The sequence below is a fragment of the Monodon monoceros genome, unplaced genomic scaffold (assembly GCF_005190385.1).
Source record: "Monodon monoceros isolate NGI ecotype Baffin Bay Population unplaced genomic scaffold, NGI_Narwhal_1 Super_Scaffold_13, whole genome shotgun sequence".
Classification (NCBI taxonomy): Eukaryota; Metazoa; Chordata; class Mammalia; order Artiodactyla; family Monodontidae; genus Monodon; species Monodon monoceros.
The window spans coordinates 78,331,292-78,351,851 of NW_021703769.1; the positions used below are offsets into that span (position 1 = coordinate 78,331,292).

At 56.8% G+C, this 20,560-nt stretch overlaps 2 protein-coding genes across 3 annotated transcripts; one reads left to right on the forward strand and one right to left on the reverse strand.

Annotated features, from left to right (window-relative positions):
- Nucleotides 1-54: 54 nt before the first annotated feature.
- On the forward strand, nucleotides 55-10,378 carry ALKBH4 (alkB homolog 4, lysine demethylase). Of its 2 annotated transcripts, none has more exons than XM_029221072.1 (3): nucleotides 55-205; nucleotides 3,106-3,303; nucleotides 6,275-10,378. In XM_029221072.1, exons 1-3 carry the CDS (start codon nucleotides 89-91, stop codon nucleotides 6,860-6,862), a joined length of 903 nt encoding a protein of 300 aa, XP_029076905.1. In that variant the 5' UTR covers nucleotides 55-88; the 3' UTR covers nucleotides 6,863-10,378. The 2 variants fall into 2 exon arrangements, with proteins under 2 accessions (XP_029076905.1, XP_029076907.1); XM_029221074.1 differs by lacking the exon at nucleotides 55-205 and adding an exon at nucleotides 396-1,278.
- ORAI2 (ORAI calcium release-activated calcium modulator 2) lies at nucleotides 9,869-15,639 on the reverse strand. Its single transcript, XM_029221075.1, has 2 exons — nucleotides 14,710-15,639; nucleotides 9,869-10,943 (listed from the first exon to the last, which is right to left on the reverse strand). The coding sequence occupies exons 1-2, from the start codon at nucleotides 14,974-14,976 to the stop codon at nucleotides 10,404-10,406; spliced, it is 807 nt and encodes a 268-aa protein (XP_029076908.1). The 5' UTR covers nucleotides 14,977-15,639; the 3' UTR covers nucleotides 9,869-10,403.
- Between the last annotated feature and the right edge of the window lie 4,921 nt (nucleotides 15,640-20,560).

Below are 20,560 nucleotides of genomic sequence, written 5' to 3' on the forward strand. Positions count from 1 at the left end.
CGCGCGGACCTCGTACCCTGCGCGCGCACTACAACTCCCAGCGGCGCCCGGGGTCCTGCGCGTGCGCCCTGGCCGCCAGGACGCGGCGATGGCGGCTGCGGCGGTGGTGACCCCAGAGGTCCTTCGGGAATGTGGTTGCAAGGGTATCCGGACCTGTCTAATCTGCGAGCGGCAGCGCGGAGGTGACCAGCCCTGGCAGCACCAGGTGAGGGCTGGGAGAGGGGCCGCGCCCACAACTCCGTTCTTCATCCGGGGAAACTGAGGCCCGGGTTGACCGTGAAGACGGGCTCCGGATCAAACCGTGTCAGCGGCCCTGGCGATGGGGGCGTTGCGGGGTGAGGAGATGAGGGCTTTGAGCAGTGGGCCTGGAGTGGGAAAGGGGCTGGGACGTGGACGCAGTCCGACCACAGCTCACCTCTGGAACCTGGGGGGGGATCTGACAGCAAACGTAGCCCCCCCGTGTCTGGGGCTGGAAGCTTCACGGGCTCGTGGTTAGACGACACGGAGAGAGTAGGGGGTGCTGAAAACCAGGGCAGAGGGCCCCAGAAGGCCTTGGACGGAAACGGGCAAGGAGGAAACTCATTCCAACGAATTAACAAAAAAGGACTCAGAGGCTTTGAGCGGGGCAAGGGCCTTCCGGCGGGGCCAAGGCCTGGGGAAGGTGGATGATGCTTCAGGTGAGGGAGATGAGGTCGGTGGGGCCTGACCACGGAAGGCAGGCGGGACCTGTTCTGAGGGCCATGGCGAGCTCTTGAGGGTTTTAAAGGAAGTTACCTGTGAATTTTAGAAAGATCCTGGGAAGAGGAGGGGTGGATAGGAAGGAAAGGAGGCTGGGAAGCCAATGAAGAAACTGTCACAGTGTCCGTGATAAAAGCTCAGAAGGTCCTGTGAAAAACAGTGGCGGTTCCTCAGAAAATTAAATGTAGAGCTACCATATGACCCAGCAATCCCACTTCTGGATATGGTCCCAAAAGAATTGAAAGCAGGGTCATGAAGAGATATCTGTACACCCATGTTCATAGCAGAGTTACTCACAATAGCTAAAAGGTGGAAGCAGCCCAAGTGTCCACGGACAGATGAAAGGAAGAACGAAATGTGGTCCATCCGTACAGTGGAATATTACTCAGTCCTAAAAAAGGAGGAAAGGAAAGTCTGGCACGTGCCACCACACGGCTGAACCCTGAGGACGTTATGCTGAGTGAAATAAGCCAGTCGGAAGACATACTGTACGATTCCACTTACGTAAAGTCGCCAAATTCACAGAGACAGAAAAGAATGGTGGGTGCCAGCAGCTGGGGGGAAGGGAGGGGGAGAGGTGTTAATGGGTAGATTTAGTTTTGCAAGGTGAGAAAGTTCTGGAGATTGGTTGTACAACAATGTGATATACTTAACACACTGAAATGTGCACTTAAAATGTGGCTGAGGATCAATTTTAAAGGTGTAACGTATATGTGGTTGTATATATTTGACCACAGTTAAAAACTTTCTTAAAAAAAGAGTTTTTCAGACTTTGCCAGAGGTCTGAACTGTGCCCACGGCTGTGGGTGTGGAGGCTCAGGGCACCGCGGGGGTAGCATCTTCGCAACCTGATGGCTGAGGGACGAGTGAAATGTACGGGATGACTCCTTAACTTTCCGTGTGTCCCATGTGAGGTGCCAGGAGACAGAGACATGGTGGTTCAGGGTTGGGGTGTGGGTGCTGGCGATGCCTGTAGAACATAAAGCGGGAGGACGCAGAATTCACTGGGCAGGGAACACCTCAGACTGCCCTGTAGATCTGACAAAGTCCTGGCCAACCCAACCGGAAGCTCCGGAGCAAAGACGGCCTGGTAGGCAGTCCCACGTTGGGCAGAAATGGCCAGGCCTGTGCTGGGTCACTGGCTGGAGGCCCAGGAGAAGGGTGGCCTCTGCTCAGAACCAGAGGCAGATCCTGAAGGCCCTGCCACAGGAGGTTGTCTGGCACTCCTCTGGGTGACTGGCAAGTTCTGCTCTGTTTTTTGTGGTTTTTTTTCCCAAAATTTTATGTATGTATGTATGTATGGGGCCGTGCCACTCAGCTTGCGGGATCTCAGTTCCCCGACCAAGGATTGAACTGAGGCCATGATGGTGAAAGCACCTAATCCTAACCACTAGACCACCAGGGAACTCCCAGTTTTGCTCTTTTTTTTTTTTTTTTTTTTGTGCGGTACGTGGGCCTCTCACTGTTGTGGCCTCTCCCATTGCAGAGCGCAGGCTCAGCGGCCATGGCTCACGGGCCCAGCCGCTCCGCGGCATGTGGGATCCTCCCGGACCGGGGCACGAACCCGTGTCCCCTGCATCGGCAGGCGGACTCTCAACCACTGCGCCACCAGGGAAGCCCTGCTCTTTTTTGATGGGAAATTCAGGCAGCGCCAGTGGCTGCCACAGTGTAGGGCAGGCCCCAGAGACACCCACACCGTGGCCGGAAAGGGCTTCTCCCTCTGGCCTCCCAGCATGTGCTGCTCACCTCCTGGGCAGGCCCGTGGCCTCAGCTTTAGGGCAGCAGATTTCTCCAGCTCCTGGTCAGGGCTGGCTGCCTTCACACAGTCCTCCCCTTTAGCCCTCACCAGCCTGGGGAGGGCAGACAGTGCCCCACAGCGACACAGGAACAGTGTGGCCTTGGAGGCTGCGCCCCAGCTGTGCAGCCTCAGGCTAGTTCCTTAACTTTGCTGAGCCTCAGTCACCTCATCTGTAAAATGGAGGACGAAAGAATGGTTCTGCATACTCTCTTCCCTTTTACAGACGGGAAAGTGAGAAAGGCAGGGGCTGAGGGCCTTTCCCAGGAGGTGGTCCTGGGCAGGGCTCCCGCCTCCCTCTAGATTCCAGCTGCCTCCCAAAGTGCTGCAGGGCATGGTGCAATGCTGGGTGGGGCTGCTTCTCGGGGCGTGTGTATGCAGTGTGCGGAAGGGCTCCAGTGGCTCCAGGACCTCTGTCCCCTGTCTTTTTTTTTTTTTTTTTTGCCGCACCAAGTGGCATGCGGGATATTAGTTCCCTGACCAGGGATTGAACCTGGGTCCCTCGCAGTGAAAGCGCTGAATCCTAACCACTGGACGGCCAGGGAATTCCCACCCCTGTCTTTCTTTTGCAGAAAACACACCAGTTCATTTACTACGCCGACACCGGCTGGGCTGTAGGGGCCGAGGAGTCCGACTTTGAAGGCTGGGCCTTCCCCTTCCCAGGCGTGACACTGATCGAGGATTTTGTGACCCCGGCGGAAGAAGCTGAGATGGTACGGCTGATGGACCGCGACCCCTGGAAGCTCTCACAGTCCGGGCGGAGGAAGCAGGTAGGCTGGGCCAGAGCTGGGCCAGAGAGGGCAGTCACACCACGGGGCCGTGCCAGGCTCCTGACCCCAGAGCCCCTTTGCTCACCTCCCTCTCAGGGCCTTCCTTTGCAGCCACCTTCCACCACTCCCCAGAGCCATTAGGCGACAAGCCCGCCGACCGGGGCAAGGGGGGGTGGGGGCAGGGCTGCTGAATGGGGTGTGTTGGGAAGGGGCAGGGCCAGGGGCCTGGGCATGGCCTGCTCACCTTCCCATGAGGCGGGGCTCAAAGGCAGACGGCCACTCAGCTGTCTCTGCCCTCTCCCCAGCTGGCCTAGTGCTGGTAACCCTCACAGAGGGTTTCACGAAGGCTGCCAGTTGCCCCCCATCCCCCTACCCCCCTGTCCAAAGTTCTCCCTGTCAGTTTCTAGTCTCCCCAGCCCTCTTCCCACTGATACTTGGGCCTCCAGATCCTGAACCTTCCCTTGCCGGGCATCACAGTCCCCTCCTCCCTGGGTCCGCTCTTCTCCTTTTCTGTTCCTCACCCCCAGCAATCCTCGCCCCCTCCAGGACTTGCGAACCAGCCATTGGCCACCTTTCCACATTCCCTCCCCCTCCTGTCATGTGTCCTCACCCATCTTCAGTCCTGTGACCAGTTAGTACAGGCACTTGCTCAGGTGCCCCTCGCCCTTTCTCCTCTTACTTGTGCAGGCTCTTTCTGCTCACCCACAGCCCTGGTCGGGTCCAGCACCCGCGCCCCCTGCTGGCGGCCGCCCTGGCTCTGGCTCTCCATCCTGAGCCGGGCCCTTCCCACTCGGCCGGTCGTTCGCTTTGCTGCCCTCTTTCCAAACCTCTCCTTCCCCTCCTCACTCCCCCCTGACGACCGGGCCTCTCTGAGGGAACAGGTGCATCTACAGAGGTTCCCTTCTCGCCTGTGCCCGGCTTCTTCCCGAGCCCCACTCCAGCTGCACACCGGATGCTGCCCGTCTCCTCGGAACTCCTTGTCCCGCATTGCCCCCTTCTGTCCTCAAGGCTGGCTCTTTCCCACCGGCCTCCCAGTAAGCTCTGTCTCTCTCGTCTCTGCAGCAGAGCTTCTCAGAAGAGCTCTCCGTTCTCTTCAGGTCCTCTCCTCTTGCTGCCGCTTAACCCACTCAAAAACTGCCTCCATCGCCCACCTCCTGCCTAAAGCCAGTGGCTGGTTCTCAGGCACAGTCCTCAGGCCTCTCCTTTTCCTTCTCCAGACACTCCTTACTGATCTCAGTGAGGCCCGGCCCCGCACGTCGGTGAGTTTGGGGCTCCCGCACTCGTTATCTCCAGCCCTGGCATCCCTAAGCTGAGCCGTGGCTCCACCTTGGCAAATTCCATCTTTCACCTGCTCAGGCCAGAAACCCTGGATCTTTCCACGTTCCTCTCTTTCATTGGTAATTCCTGTCAGCTCTGTATTCCTTCAAAACATATCCTGAATCTGAGAACACACACCCCTTGCTGCTGCCACTACCTGCCTCTAGCACTTCCTGGGCAGCCCTCGGTCCTCCTCAGTTGGTTTCAGTAGGGAGGAAGTGATCCCACCGACATCCGGTCAGATCGAGTCACTGCTCTGTTACAGGCCCTCCAGGCCTCCCATCTCAACGTAAACACAGAGGCCTTACCATGCCCCAGGAGGCCCTGCACTGGCCGCCAGCCCGATCTTTGTCTTCTCTGCTGCTGTCTGCTGTCTCCACGGCAGTCACCCCCACCTCCTGGGTTCCTCGGAGTCTCCTGGCCGCAGCCCGCCTGTCCCAGCCTTTCTGCCTGCTGCTGCCAAGGAGTTGGGGTGGCCCGCAGGAGCCGGTGGGCCCCGGCACTGAGCCATGCGGAACAGGGAAGGAGAAAGACTCCAGCAGCAGATGGAGCCACCCTCCACGAGGCAGGGACCCGAGGGAGCAGGGGTGCAGCTAGATGCCCCCCATCCCTCAGGCCACAGACCTGAGGTGTATCTACAAGGCTCCTCCCTAGGGTGTCTTTGTTTTGTTTTTTAAATAGAAGCCACCCACCATAAAATCCATCCATTTCAAGTGTATAATTCACTGGTTTGGTTTTCAGTGTATCCACAGTGTTGTGCAACTATCGCCACTGTCTAGTTCTGGAACATTCTCATCACCCCAGAGGAAATGCGTACCCATTACCAGTCACTGTGCATTCCCTCATTTCCCAGCAAGCACTAATCTACTTTCTGTCTCTGTGGATCTTCCTCTTCTGGACATTCGTATACCTAGGATTATGTAACATGTGACCCTTTGTATCAGGCCTCTTTCACTGAGCATAATGTTCTCAGGGTTCATCCCTCTGCAGCCTGTATCAATGCTGCATTCCTTTTCGTGGCTGAATAGTATTCCATTGGATGGATGGACCACTCTTTGTTCATCATTCATCTGTTGGTGGACACGGGTTGTTTCTACTTTTTGGCCGTCATGAATAGTGCTGCTGTGACTAGTCTAGTACAGACTTCCGCGTGGATGTGTGTTTTCAGTTCTCTTGGGTGTGAGGCTAGGGGTGGAACTGCTGCTGGGTCCTGTGGAGACTCTTCTCCCTTGTGGTCCTGAAGCCCAGTTGCACCCAGTGTTGACCAGATGGGTAACGCTGCCGTGGGCTGGCCTGCCCTGCCTCGCTCGGCTCCTTCCCGACTCCCCAGCATCACGTCCTGGGGACGCCACCCGTGCATGGGCCTCTTGTCTCCAGCTCTGCTTCCTGGGGTACCTGGGCTGAGACGTCCCCCCGATGCTTCACATCCCCCTCCCCTGCTTTGTTTTCCTCCTTAGCATTTACTGCCATCTGATGTTTGCTGTTTATATTTATCTCCTTGGTGTTGGCCTCCTCCTGCCAGAATGTCAGCTCCGTGAAGTCCGAAATCTTTGCTGGTCTTGGTCACTGTGATTGGATGCTTCAGCCCTGGCGTGTGATGCCATTTCTGTAAACTCAGACAATTTCCCACTTCCTTTTTGTCCTCATCCTTCAGGACTACGGCCCCAAAGTCAACTTTCGGAAACAGAAGCTAAAGACCGCCGGCTTCCGGGGCCTCCCCAGCTTCAGCCGGGAGGTGGTGCGGAGAATGGGCCTCTACCCCATCCTGGAGGACTTCCGGCCCGTGGAGCAGTGTAACCTGGACTACTGCCCGGAGCGGGGTTCGGCCATTGACCCGCATCTGGACGACACCTGGCTGTGGGGGGAGCGGCTGGTGAGCCTCAACCTGCTGTCCCCCACTGTGCTGTCCATGTCCCGGGAGGCGCCCGGCAGCCTGCTGCTCTGCCTGGCCCCGTCCGGCTTCCCGCAGGCCCTGGTGGAAGGCGCGACGGCCCCCGGCAGGTCTGTCCCGTGCCGGGAGGTGGAGGTGGCTGTCCCCTTGCCCCGCCGCGCTCTGCTGGTGCTCACGCGAGCCGCGCGGCACCAGTGGAAGCATGCCATCCACCGCAGGCACATCGGGGCCCGCCGCGTGAGCGCCACCTTCAGGGAGCTGTCAGCCGAGTTTGGCCCCAGCGGGAGGCAGCGGGAACTAGGGCAGGAGCTCCTGCAAACCTCACTCTCCTTTCAGGGGAGACCCACGTGAGCCGCCTCCCCGGGGACTGGCGCCAGAGTGGACCATTAGCCGGCATTGAAGGGGGCGCCCAGCCCGAGGGTCTTTCTCAGGTCTTAAGAGGAGACTGCTTGACACCCTGGTGCCCGGCAGTGCGAGCCCTGTCCGCGAGCTGGCTCGACGGGAACGGGCCTCAAGTCGGTCCCCTTTGACCTGCGCCGCGGCCACTTGCCTGGGTTGTTTAATTTGTCACAGCTTGAGGGCAGTGGCATACTTTGAGCTTAAAAATCGTTGGTACCACTTCAGGTCATTTTCTCCTTTATCTGTCTCTCTTAACAAGGTTGCCCGATGTCCCAGCCTGCAGGCCCTTCATTTATTTATTTATTATTTTTTATTTTATTTACTTTTGGCCGTGCCATGCAGCTTGCAGGATCTTAGTTCCCTGACCAGGGACTGAACCCAGGCCCACGGCAGTGAAAGCACAGAGTCCTAAACACTGGACTGCCAGGGAACTCCCAGGCCCTTCATTTAGGGACCGTGTTGGATTGGAGAACAGGATGGGTAGAAGATGTGAGGTTATTACTGTTACTACTGACTTCAGAGCTGCTGACAGCTTCAGAGCTGCACTCTGCCCGGGTCACGCTTGACCCCATGGGGTGCAGGATACGGAACACTGGTGACCAGCGGTTGGCAGGGAGGGGCTTCCAAGCATCACCTCTCTCCACAGTGCTCCACCAAGAGCAGAGAGCAATTCATAACTTAAGTACTTATTTATTCAGTTCAGTCCAGGGCAACGGTTTTAAAAATCCACACACAGGACAGGGGGTGTGCACACCGCATGTGGTCTCCACAGCGTCATGCATAATGAATTACGCGGCACGAGACAGGTGAGCAGTGCAGATGAGCCTCGATCTGCTCAGGCTTAGGCAGTTTTATCCTCAGCAGACCTTCCTAGAAGACACTGAAATACATTCTGCCCTGGCAGTCTGTCTAAAATAGAAACGCTGGAGTTTTGAAACTTCTGGTCAGGTACTAAACGGAGACCGTGTTCCACTTTGGAAGGGGCCTCAGCGTATCTGCGGGCACTTGTTTTTATGAGCACCAGGAAGGCTCTGCTCAGAGGAAAACAGGGCGAGCCCACGCTGGCTCCGGGGCGGCCTGTGGCGCCTCTCACTCAACACAGAAAGGCCACTGCACTTGGAACCCCCTTCACAGTCAGGTTAAGCCTCCAGAAACCAAATTTCTAGCCTGCAATTTGCTTCCCTCCCCTCCGCAGACTGCCCTGCTGCAGCTCCAAATGGCAGCTTATTCTCCAGTCCTGAGGGCGCCCCCCGATCATCAGTCCCCAGGCCCACAGTCATCTCTGTTCTCACAAATTCAGTTTGCCTCATGCCTCTGGGAACTAGAAAGGCTGGAGCTGGGAGAGCTCGCTGGAGGAAAGAACAAGAAATTACAAGAACATTATTCTCCTCATCAATGTCGAAAACGTGATTATGTGGCATTTTTCCTACCCACGTGGCACTGTCACTGGGCACCTAGTGTCTGACCCTGATGTGGCCAGGCTAGAAAAACTCTGCCCATGGGCCAGGTGTAACAGCTGGCCCCTGGCTGACACCCAGAGTGTGCTCACCGCAGTCTGGGGAACTCGGCACTCCGTGGGTCTGGCACACGGGGCAGGGGCACCAGATGGCCCAGGAAGGTGGCCGAAGTTAGCCCAACAAGGCCCTCTCTAAAGCCTGAGGCCAGAGGAAGGGGCTGCCGTCCCCGCCCAGCAGTGGGGAGGAGTCAGCCTGTCTAGTCCCTGCCAGGACGCAAAGTGGCCGTCTTGCAGTGCCGCTGACGTTCTTTTGCAAAGCAAACACATTACACCAGACGAGCCTTTTCAGCAAGGCTCTGGGAGAGGAGACATGCGCTAGGGAGCAAGCAAGTCACGACAGATGTCTGCAGAGGATGTGAGGGACACGCCCTTTGGAAGGTGCTAGGGCTCTCCTCCAGCCCAGCAAGACACGATGTCCAGGCTCCCCGTAAATGCCATGACTTGCACTGGTGATTCTCAGCATTCAGTTACGTTAAGGTTCAGGTTCTCAACAGGATGTCACAGTCCCAGAAACCTCAGCCAGGCCTGCCCGCACTTCTTGATACAGGCAACCCAGACCCCACAGAGATAACAGGCTGTGGACAGAAATGCCGTCAGAGCATGAAGTCCAGTGACTGTGAAACAAAAGAAGAGGCACCACTCTCTGGTGGCTGCTGGCCAGTGTGGTAAATGTGGTTCTTAAAAGCGGCCCAGGGCGCAGCAGGCTCACACGTAAGCTGAGCTGTAGCATGTATGTGTTCGGTCCAAGAACATGGGCTCAGGTCTACCAGACGCCCTTCTGAAAAACACCGGAACCTGTGCTGTGCATGGCTGCATAGAAGTGTGAGCTGGGCCTGTGCTTGCGGCCAGGAGGCCCAGGAGGGGAGCGCTCCACAGGGTCTCACCTTCCCTGCCGTCATTATAAGCAGGACCCACGTTTGGCCAGGGCTGGCCCCTCATGCTACCACCCACAGACCAGGCCCGGCCACGGCCTTGTCTAGACAGGAAGTGTCCCGGCTGCCCCCTCCCGCTGCCGGGGACCACAGGCAGCAGGGAGGTGGGCGGGCTCGGGTGCCTGGGCGAGAGTGCGCCTGCCTTCTGCAGCCACAGCCCGGAGGGTCAGCTGGCGGCTCAGGGGACAGTCTGTGGCCGAGAGACGGAGGCTTCTGGACTTTGGGCCCTTTCCCCAGCCTGGTGGCCTCGCTGGGTCAATGTGGCCAAGGATCCAGCTGGCAGGGAAGAGAGAATCTGAGCCCAGTGTGCCTCAGAGCACCCCTCAGTTAACAGCCACCTCCAGTGGGCGCCCACAGACTGGCCTCCGCCCTTGGACGGCTCCCCCAGGGCCTGACAAGTCTGACGCCTGCTGGACCACGTGCCCTGGGCTCCTGCTTTCCTTCCCCAGCCCCACGAGCCAGGCCGCCCAGCTCCCTCCACGGCAGGGAGGGAAGCACCAGGCCAAGCTGTAAGCCTGTGCCCCGTCTAATCGTAGCAGGGTGGTACCATCAGACGTGCCACCCGGCTGCCACCAGCCCAGCTCAGGAGTCACGGGGCAATCCCTTCCCTGAACCCATGGTGCTACCCCGACTCTCCAGGTCCCTGCCAGGCTCCCGGCCCCCGCCGGCCGCTCACTCCAGGTCTCCGAGGTGACCCGTGACCACCTGGTGCTACTCGGAGCCCGGCCTCCAGCCTCAGGAAGTGCCCAGGGCCAAGGACTCGTCCTTTCTTTCCCCTGAGCTCTTAGCATCAGTCTCCCGTTTAACTGAAGATTTCCATCTTCTGAAGGAAAACGATCCAGGTCTTAACAGCATGAAGACAGTAGAACTTTGGTCTTGAACCACCTGGCAGTGTCTCGGCAGCCCCGTTGGCAATTTGCATTTCTGAAATTCCCCATACCGCAAGCGAGTTCTGTTCCCTCCCAGCGAGGCGTGGACGCTGAGCTGACGCGGATGCGGCCGCGGACACACGGCATCGGCCCCGCCTGCCCAGGAGCGCACACGCTCACACCACCTGCAGGCTGCGCTCGTGCCCATCCAGCTGCACTTTGAGCTTGTGCAGCTCCTCGATCTCGCGATTGTGCCGCTCGGTTTTGTGGCGCACCAGCGAGCGGTAGAAGTGGATGGTGAAGACCACGAAGATGAGGCCCACGGGCACCATGATGATGGTGGACACCAGGGCGGCCTGCCAGCCCGTGTGGCCCCCGGGGCCAGGTGGAGGGCCGGGCTGGTGGCGCGCGTCCACGGGCAGGAACTTGATCCAGCAGAGCAGTACCACCTCGGCCAGGAAGAGCAGGATGCCCAGCACGGTGGAGAAGCCCCAGGCCAGCTCGATGTAGGGGTGCATGCGCTCGTGCGGAGACTCGCTGATGGAGTTGAGGTTGTGGATGTTGCTCACGGCCTCCACGTTGGGCAGGATGCACGTGCTGACGAGCAGCGCGAACAGGTGCACGGCCACCAGCACCGTGGTGCACGCGCTGAAGGCGACGAGCAGCGGCCGCGGGTATTGGTACTGAGTCTCCAGCTGCACCTCCACCATGGCCACCTGCAAGGCAGAGGGGGCGCTGGGTCGGGGCGCCCACAGAGCAGAGGGCGCCCTCCTTGCTGATCAAATATTTTGAACTTTACTCTTTTTTTTTTTTTTTCTGATTAGCTAAAGAAGATCTCATTCAGGGAAAATCTAAAAAGTACAGAAGAGGCCAGAGAAGCACTGGGCAGGGCGGTGATCGCACCCTGGATGCCAAGAACGTAGGTATATTGGGGTGCCGGGCTCTGGCCCAGGGCAGAGGCCACGCTTCCCTGGGAACATGCGACTTTGCTGTTGATATCAGAGCCGGGCTGCAGTGGAGCTTAGCTGCAAAACAACTGATGTTTCTCAAAAAAACAAACCTGACCTTTCAAGAGGTAAAAAGAAGTAATGATGGAGGCTCCTGATGGTCCCTAGGCTCAGAGTCGTACACTGGACGGCCTCACACAAGCCACAGGGTGCCTCTCAGCTGAGGCCAAAAGCGGGAGCGAGCAGCCACCTCTCCAAAGGCCGGGAATGGTCATATAAATGACAACAACGGTAAGGAGGGGAAGCTGGGAAGGGGCTGGGCTGGGACAACTGAGCTGAATCAACGGGAGCAGGAGACCAACAGGAAATATGTAAAAAGGGTAAGTCAAGAGACAGCAATTCCCAAACATCATTAGAGACGTGGAGGCGGAGGGGCTGCCAGGGTTTGTCACAAGCCCTTTGCAGTACTTAATTTTAAACTGCACATGTGCTAACTTTGAAAAAATAAAAACAACTTTTAAATGAAAGGGAATAAAAGGCTCACAGAAGGACCAGAAGCCCCTGCTTATCTCTGTAGCAGTTGAGTGTCTATTTAGGCTGGGATCTGCTCACCACGAGCCCTAAGGGGCTTTCAAAGTCCAGACTGGGCGCCAGGCTCCTGCCACGCTTCCCCAGGTCACACCCAGTCCACTCCCCTGCAGCCCACATCCCACCCCAGCTCTGTGGACCAACCCCAGTGGAGGGTTTAGTCCAGGCTCACCAAGGGCCTTCTTCCAGGCACCCAAAGGTAAGAAATCACACCCGTCAAGGAAGGGGGAACAGGGAGGCAGAGAGAAGCCAGAAGGCTTTTCCACTCACACTGTTTGTCTGCTAGAGCTGAGCCATCCCTTTTTTGTTGTTGTTTTGTTTTGGGCCGTGCTGCACGTCTTGGGGATCTTAGTTCCCCAACCTGCCACCAGCCCAGCTCAGGAGTCACGGGGCAATCCCGTGGGAACCCTGGAGCCACAGCAGCGAAAGCGCCAAGTCCCAACCACTGACCATTGGACCGCCAGGGAAGTCCCAGAGCCATCCCTGTTTCAAAAAATTTACAAGAAAGATTTCATAACTTCTAGCAACTACTGCCTCTTAGAGTGAGGACCTCATCCTCTCACTCCGTCTTCAGTGAAGATGGAACATTTGGTAGGTAAAAAGAAGATATGCCAGTCCTAGTGGACCACAGCGGAACAGAAACTCAGCAGTGATTATTGCTCCAAAGAGACAGCAGCCACACTTCTAAGAGGAGGGGTGGTCCTTTCTCAGTGCCCTTTTAGCCTGGGTAGGCTCTTGTGACCACAAAGGATATGGCCCAACAAAAAAGGATGTTGTAAACTTCAGAGGGTGCAGAGATGAGAAACAAAGATGATTAAAAGGCCTATGAGGAAAGCAGTTTTGTTCCACCTCAAGAGGAGAAAAGGCCAAAGGCCATTTTTCAGTGTATTTATGCAAAGATTTTTATGAAGGGGTCCTGGATCACTGGTTCTCTGTGTTAGGGGCAGGATAAACATGAAGAAATAAGCTTAAGGTCAGGCATAAGCACTTGCTGGAAAAAGGAGCAGCTTTGCAATTCTAATTAGGGAATACATAATATGGAGAGGGAACTCTACCTACAGAACGGCCTGTTCATTTTTCCATGACCCTGCCCTCATTCAGCTATGGTTTCCACAGTGGACATGCTGATACTAGCTGACGATCTGTATTCATCACTTATTTCTCCTGGGCTGCTCTGCAGTCTGAATAATTATCTGATTTACTGGGGTCTGTGGCTTCTGAAACGTATCCCCAACGGCTTAAGGAGCACTTGCTACAGAGGAGATACTCCACAAATGCTGAAGAAATGAATTATTATAATAATTCATTATTGTTGAATGAATAATACTATTGAATGAACAATAATGAATTATTATTATTATTCAGCGGTCTCTGCCCTCATTCTAAGGCCACGTCACACCCCGAAGGCTGCCATTGAGTCTCAAACTACTCCTCCAGAATTCACTCTTTGCTTTACAGCTTTATTCACAGGGCTTGTTTGCAAATTTTAATGCAGGGTTTTGTAGCCTTCAAACTCTGGTGAGCAGACTCTTCCCTAAATTTGGAAGTCCAAATGTTTGGAAGACCGGGGTCTCAAGGGACAGCTGCAGACGGGAAGTGATTTCCGAGACCCAGGCCCCGCACAGAGAGGAAACCGTCCTACTTCATTACATCATGCAGTACTTCTCAGTTAGTTTTCCAAAGTTAAAAAATATATAATAATAAATATAGGCCAGAAAAATTTAATGCAGTACATATGCATAGTACTACTATGCATTATACCCTACTGGGAGGGTAGAAAACAAGATCTAATTTTAATGGTGACGTCTAAACTTCTCCTGCTATTTCTTAAAGTTAAGCTTGAGAAAATGTTCCTCTTTTAATGTGATGGAAGGAAATCATTTTGAGCCAAAGTTATGTCCCATATGATTGTACACTTTTGTAATTACGTTTTAAGCAGTAAAATGCAGGACGTAAATAAGCCTTTGCTTTGAACTACAGACCTCAACCCAAACTGACTGCCCTCTAAGCGTGGTGACCTCTGCCCTGCCCTGCCGGAAGTCACGCCCTGACTACACGAGGTCTCATTTTTCCACGGGTGACCAGTGCCGATGACGGGCAGGCCCTTGTCATGGGAGTGGCCGCACTGGCTTGCTCGGACAGCTTTTTTATTTTCTGCGTATCCATTTGACAGCTGAGGCTCTGGGATATGGAAAAACAATTGTTTTTACATTTAAAAAAAAATGGCTTCCAGCCCAATAGGACCTCTGAGCAGACAAGAGAGAAAGAAAAAGGAGGGGCGGCCGCAGTTCTCGCTGGGAATCCGGAATCCTGACATCCCCCCTCTCTGGGGCAATCCCCTGAAGGGATGAAGGTCTGCAGGCTTTGAAGTCAACAGGGGATGTGGCCCTTTTTCAGGGCCCACGGTTTTTTCCCAGACAGACTCTTGTCCTGGGGGATGACTCAGAAGGAAAGCACAGCCGGGCAGCCGGGTGTCAGGCCAGAGGCTCTGCTTTGTCACCCCAGAGACCACATTCAGGGAGCATCTGCGTCCCCAGCTGGGCTAAACTGAGCAAACGCAACCCATGCCACAGTTTCTGCTCAAATTCCCAAACTCTTGGGTGGTGCCTGAGATGTGCAGATGTGGGGACTTTTCCCCGGGAAACCTTGTACCCTGAAGCTATCTTAATTACCCCACTAACTTCCTTGCCAAGTAAATACTGTATGTGAACGTGAGAGTGGGCTTTCTGAGGGCTCTGGGGCTTGGGAACTCCCCTGGATGCCCCAGGCCACCCCTCCAGTTGCCAGAGCAGTCCCCTTGGAGGAGGTGGGACCTGGGCAGAGACTTACTAATGGTCCATCCTGGCTGGGCCCGGAGGGAGTGCTTTGCTCCCCGAAGCATCACAGGATTTCAATTAGCAAAAGCCCACTTCACAGGCTGTGTTTCCCACCATGTGTTTCCACTCACCATGGCAAAGCCCGAGAGGAGGGCGGACGTCCGGCTGGAGGCCTTCAGCTTGGCCCTGCTCAGGTAGAGCTTCCTCCAGGAGAGGGCCTGCACAGAGTGGTGGTTGGAGGTGACCAGTTCCAGGTAGCTGCGGCGGACCCAGTCCCGGTAATCCATGCCCTTGTGGCCGGGCTCCGAGCAGGCAGGAGTGGAGGGGTCCACAGGTACGTTGAGCTCGGCGCTCATGGTGGGAGCCAGCCTGTGGGCGGCAGAGACACACTCAGGCATCCCAGAGGGTTCCCGGGGCTTGGAAAAGCCAGAATCCAAGTCCCTTTAACTTTCCCTGGGGGCCCACAGTATACACCCTGTGCCAGGGCCATGGGATCCAGGGGTGCACGAGTATGGGGCCCTGGCCTCTGAGGCAGCCCTCACACAGGAACGTGGGGACCACCTGCAGGAAAGGAGGGGCAGGAGTGCATCTCCAGGAACCATCGCAGCATCCAGTGTTCCTCCACAAAGCAGGAATCTGGCCTCCCACCCCGAGCTCAGAAAGGCTCCCACTGAGTGTGGCTCTTGGGTGAATGGAATTCCAAGGTTGACCAAAAGCACCTAAAGACTCCTCAGAGGTGCACCTATCTTCAGGGAGTAGGGAGCTGTAGTAGTTAGGAAGCTTTTAGGACCTAAACTTCTGGATTTGACCCTGCCATGTGAGCGTGACACCTGACCTTTCCAACCTGCTTATCTTCACCTAGGGACATCCCCACCCTACCGGGCTCTTAGACAAGAGAGTGGAACCAAAACTGCTTTCCAATGGCCAGGTGCCAACCATGAAATCAACATTTCCAAGCAGCCTCCGCTAAGTTCTCAAATCCAACTTAGATTTTAATCAGCACGGTTCGCCCTGAAAATACCTGGTTTGTATAACTAAGGCCACATCCAGGCTGCAATGGAAACCTTCAGCAAAATGAAAAACTGAATTGGCCAATTGACGTGAGCATGGTTTTTTGTGGGGTTTTTTTGTTTTTGTTCCGAGAAATGGAGGCTGGAGACCCCTCGAGTACCCCAGTAGACATCTGGTTTGACAATAACACACGATGAAGATCAGAAGGGCTGATCTGTCAAGATTTGTGAATTTAAACCCAAATCTCCACTAATCCAAATAGGGGATTGGGTCTTGTGTGGCCCAAGGGGCCGGCCCATGCAGCAGCCCGCGGGATCAGCTCGAATTAATCTGCAGGGCAGGCTTCAAGGGCACAGGCACCTCACAGCTCACTTGGCATCAGATATTAACTCTTACCTTCAAGCCCGCATAGGCCCCGTAAAAAGCCTTCTTAAGGCTACCACAAAACAGAGCAGTGTTCCCAGGTTCCAGGGAGCCTGGCTGGGGGGGGGGGGGGGGAGTAGGGGGTGTTCACCAGGGTCAGCGGCTGAGGAAATGCCCCACACTTGACCTGTCCACGCCAATCCCTAAAAGGATTCTCTGGGAAGGTCCTGGGGCGGGGAAGGCCTCTCTCTTTTGGGGTGCCTTCCTCTTTGTCTTCCACCAGGCTGCGGAGGCTCGGCTTTTACCAGCCAATAGGGCCCCGGGAAACAGTTCTGTGCTCTTCTATTTCTGCCTGGGATGCCAATTACTAGGTCATTTACAGGAGGGCCGACTTGGGAACCTTGGTCACCCCGTCCACATCTGCAGCCAGCAGCACTGCTTGCAAGCACTTCAATCACAGGAATGTCCCTTCCCTTGGGGAGAATTCAGAGAAATGTTGTTCACTAACCAGTCCATTGGCTGGCTCCAAATAATTTAGAATGGCGTCATTTGGAAATACATTTTTTTCTCTTTTTCTCCCCCTACGTATCAGAAGTGAGCCCACAGGTATGATGAAGACACTGTCCAGTGTGTGGTGGGGTGAAAGGCACAAGCTTTGCCCCCTCAGAGGATCCATCTCTCCATCCTGCATCCAATAAATGCTTCCTGAGCCCGAAGGTAAGACTGCATTTGGTACTTAAGGATCAAAGATGAAAGGTGAGGATGTCCCGTGGGGGAGTGAGATAAGGGCAGGGGGATTCTCATCCAGTGAGTTAAATGCTGCTTTAGTGGAGGGGGTGTGAGGGCTGAGGGAGTGCAGGAGGGGCTGGCTGCCTCTACTCTTAACCCGGGAGAGGGGCCCTGCTAGGGAGCCAGGACAGGGACAAGGACATAGGTAGTGAAGGTAGCATTGGCAAAGTGGGACCCTCCCTCAAAGACAAGATGCTGCCCACATGGGAGCTTCTGAGAGGCAGGGCAGAAAAGCTAGCTGCAGAGGGGGTCAGGGAAACAGGGGTGGAAGGCAGGATGCAAGGAGTACGTGGAGCCTGGAAAGTATGACTGTGCTGGACTTGCTCTGGAGGTGCCCGGATGCAGGGGCTTGGACGGAGCTGGTGAGGGAACAATGCAGGCTCAGTCTGGTCTGTGTGCTCAAACGCTTGGCCGACTGGGAGGGCCAGGAGGGCCTGGTGGCCTCCAAAGGGATGTATGGGGTGAAGAAGAGGGAAGCACAGGGACCACCAATGAATGAGAGCTGAGCTCAAATTGGAAAGTGGAGAGCTTCATGGGCAGTGAGGTCTGATGGTGGCCTCTGGGCCATGGTGGCCTCTGGGCAATAGGCAGGCCGGCCTCAGCCCTGCAGATGTCCTTCGAGTGGCAGGGTTTGGGAAGGAAAGGCTGTCTGTCTGCTTGGAGCCTGGGTCCTGAGGCAGGCCTGTGGGTCCTGAAGACAGAGAAGCCACTTCCTGCAGAGGGAGCAGCCCAGGCTGGATTCAGATCCATCCGCACCCTTCCAGCCCCAGCGTCCTACCCTGGGCCAGGCCTCCTCCCCCTGCCTCCCCAACTCCAGGGGCAGAGTCTGGTCCTCACACTCCGGGACTGGGCTCAGGCAGGGGGTGGGGTGGGTCAAGATGGAGCCCTGCGTTTCTGTCAGGTGGCAGAGGCTCCAAAGGATGCTCTCCTGGCTGAACCTTGTGGGTTTTTTGGTTTTGTTTTCATATAAGGGGCAGTCAGAGAAAAGAGGTCTTGTAGCATAACAGTGATGCTCTCTCTAAAGATTTGCTATTCTCCTTGGCAGGGCTGTTGGAAACATTTCCGGGCGGTAGGTTTTGGGGTTTGCCTGTCTTAACTTCCTTTAAACATCTGGGACACGAGCAATGGCGAGTGCCACGCAGAAACGCCTGTTTCTGACTCTCTTTTTGTCACACCCGTGCAGGGAGGGGGCCCAGCCCCTCCTGCTCCCCTGGGTCTCCTAGAGGAGTCCGCCTGCATCCCTGTCCCTTCCCCTCAGGAAGCCCCAGCAGCCGCAGGACCCGCATTCTGCCCGCACCCGCGACCTGAGTCCTCTCGGCGCCGCACCCTGCCCGGGGAGTCCGCGGGGTTGGGGGTCACCTGGCCGCCTCCCAACCCCGCAGACGTCGCGCGTCCCAGGCCTGCCCAGGAGGAAGCCGGTCCCCTCCCCCGTCGAGTCTCCTGTTGCAATTCCAGTCCCCCGCGAGACCCCCCGCGGCGAGCACTCACCGAGCTGCTCTGCCCGCCCGGCCCGGCTCCGGCTCGGGCTCGCGGCAGGCGGCGCTGGCGTGGCCGTGTGGCCGTGTGGCCGTGTGGCCCAGTGGCCCTGTGGCCCGGCCGGGGCGCCGAGCGCGGCCCCCACCCTCCTTCCGCCCGTCCCTCGGGGTCCCCCGGCCCCGCCCCCGCCAGCTGCCCCGCCCCCCGCCGGCCCGCCGCAGCCGCTGCCCGGGCAACGGTGCGCCGCCGTCACGTGACCGGCCCGCGGGGGCGCTGTGGGCCACGTGACACTGCGGGCCGGCGGGGGCGGGGCTCGAGGCTCCTCCGCGGGGGTACCGGCTGCGTGGATGCTGCTCCCGCCAGGGCACCAAAAACCCGCGAAAGGTTGCTCACGTCTCCTGCTCCCTGGGCGCGCCGCGAGCAGGGAGCAGGGATCCGCGCGCGGCGGCTAGGAGAGCCGGAAGCCTGGGCATCCCTCGCTCTCCCGCCCCGCCGGCCGCACGAGCGCCCTGGGCCCTGGCGACAGAACGGGGAGGCTGCGCTTTCTCTGCCCCCTGGGTCTGGCCAGCAAGCCCAGGTCAGGGTGAGCCCTGCTTGGCCCGAGGTGTGGGGGTCTGAGCGCCGAGTGGGAGCACGGGGTTCCAGGGTGAGCCCCGGAGACCGTCCGGGACCGGTCACTGACCCGGTGGTGGGGTGGGATCCCGTTATCAGACTGCAGGGTGTGCGGTGGGGGGGGCGGCGGGGGGCTTGGGGAGAAAGGGTGTAAGGGAGGCTCTGTTCGGGGAGATGTGGGTGGCCACGCCCGAGTTTGCCGGGCGGACGGTGGCACCAGGCAGAGCGCGCCCCGGAGCTGGTCGCCCAGACCGCACCCTCACCCAAATTCCCAGCGAGACCTGCCGGGTCCTAACCCGGGTGCAGCATGCTTGGCGCGCCGAAAGCTGTTCTCAGTGGGCAGAGCGCTGGGGGAGAAAGTGTTTCTGCGGTGCCTCTGGCTCCTTCCGTCCGAGACTGCAGGGAACCTCTCCGCGGGAATGGTGAACTCTACGGTTTTACAACCGAGACCTTAAAACAGGAACGGTCTTTTAGGGAAGTACACGTGAATAATTCACTAAGAGAAGAGATGGGTTCCTATCAACCCACCGTGCCACACGGGCCCTCAGAGTACTTCCTGCGTGCCCTACATAGGATTTTTCCATCTGTCACAACATTGGACCGTGACACATTTATCCAAACGGAAGAAAAAAGAGAGAGAAAAATTCCGCTCGTGTCAACCAGTCCAACTTTTCTGACAATTGGAAGAGTAAACGTTAGCAGATGCCAGGGCAAATCCATTTATACGGCAAGACGCATTTTAGGGGCCAGTGCTGAGAGCCAGGAGGACACTTAAGAGCAGACTAAGCCAGTTTCCCCCTGGTTGCTGCCCTAACAAAGGGCGGAGGAAAAGCCCAGGGTCTGATTACCGCCCGCTCCCATGGCTGCAGGAAAGAGATCACGGGATTTCAGGGAGCAAAGTCCTCAAAAAGCATGTAGTGTGGCTTCCACACCTTAAGCAGCTGGAAAAGTGGACTGGAAAACAGGAAGAAAACACTTGGTAAACGTCAGTAGTTGCCTCACAGATGAACATTCTTTCAGCAGCAGAGTCATTCGCTTTCGTTCTCACCCTTGAACCCTGACTGCACATCCTTTAGAAAGCTTCCTAGGCCAGTTAGCCACGCCCCCACCCCCGAGCACATTTATCCCGCAGGTCTGGGCAGAAGCAGGAGGTAAGTCACAGTTACCAGGGCTTTTCAGAGCTCGTTTCCTTACACCAAACCCAGAAAATGGCTTTCCCCGCCCTGGAAGATTAAGGGTGGTGACTGTGTTGGAAGGAGAGAGATTTAATGATCACAGTAGAGTAGCTGCAGGCCCCCCTCAGGCGCCCAGGCAGCTGAGTTGGGGCTACACAGAGGCGAGGAGGTTCAGGCACAGGTCCACGGTACCAGCCACTCAGCCGGGATGTCTGGGCTCCTGTTTGTGCTGTCCTTCTCGGCAAGTCGCTTCCTCTCCCGAGGCCTCGGCTGCCCCACATTTGAAAAAGACCAACGCTGGGAGGCATATCCCAGGGGTCAGCCACCTTCTAGTTGCCTCATCCACGCGTGCCCCCTCGTTCAGTGAATGCCGTGGTCCTTGCTGTTTTCCTCTCTCCCCTAGGATGGCCTCACACCTGGTATGGACAATGTATCCAGTCCCCTGACACGGCAGTTCTGTCCCCTTGGCCATCCGCTCCTGTGGCCTAGCCCTTATTATCATCACCTTCTGTGAACTCCCCCGACCAGGGATCGAACCCAGGCCCCGGCAGTGAAA

What these genes read in the sequence shown, in the direction of transcription:
- ALKBH4 (XM_029221072.1), top strand. Translation starts at nt 89, where the DNA reads ATGGCGGCTGCGGCGGTGGTGACCCCAGAGGTCCTTCGGGAATGTGGT. An exon ending in ACCAGCCCTGGCAGCACCAG is followed by an intron (nt 206 to 3,105) that starts GTGAGGGCTGGG and finishes TTTCTTTTGCAG; the next exon opens with AAAACACACCAGTTCATTTA. An exon ending in AGTCCGGGCGGAGGAAGCAG is followed by an intron (nt 3,304 to 6,274) that starts GTAGGCTGGGCC and finishes CTCATCCTTCAG; the next exon opens with GACTACGGCCCCAAAGTCAA.
- ORAI2 (XM_029221075.1), bottom strand. Translation starts at nt 14,976, where the DNA reads ATGCCTGAGTGTGTCTCTGCCGCCCACAGGCTGGCTCCCACCATGAGC. An exon ending in TCCTCTCGGGCTTTGCCATG is followed by an intron (nt 10,944 to 14,709) that starts GTGAGTGGAAAC and finishes TCTGCCTTGCAG; the next exon opens with GTGGCCATGGTGGAGGTGCA.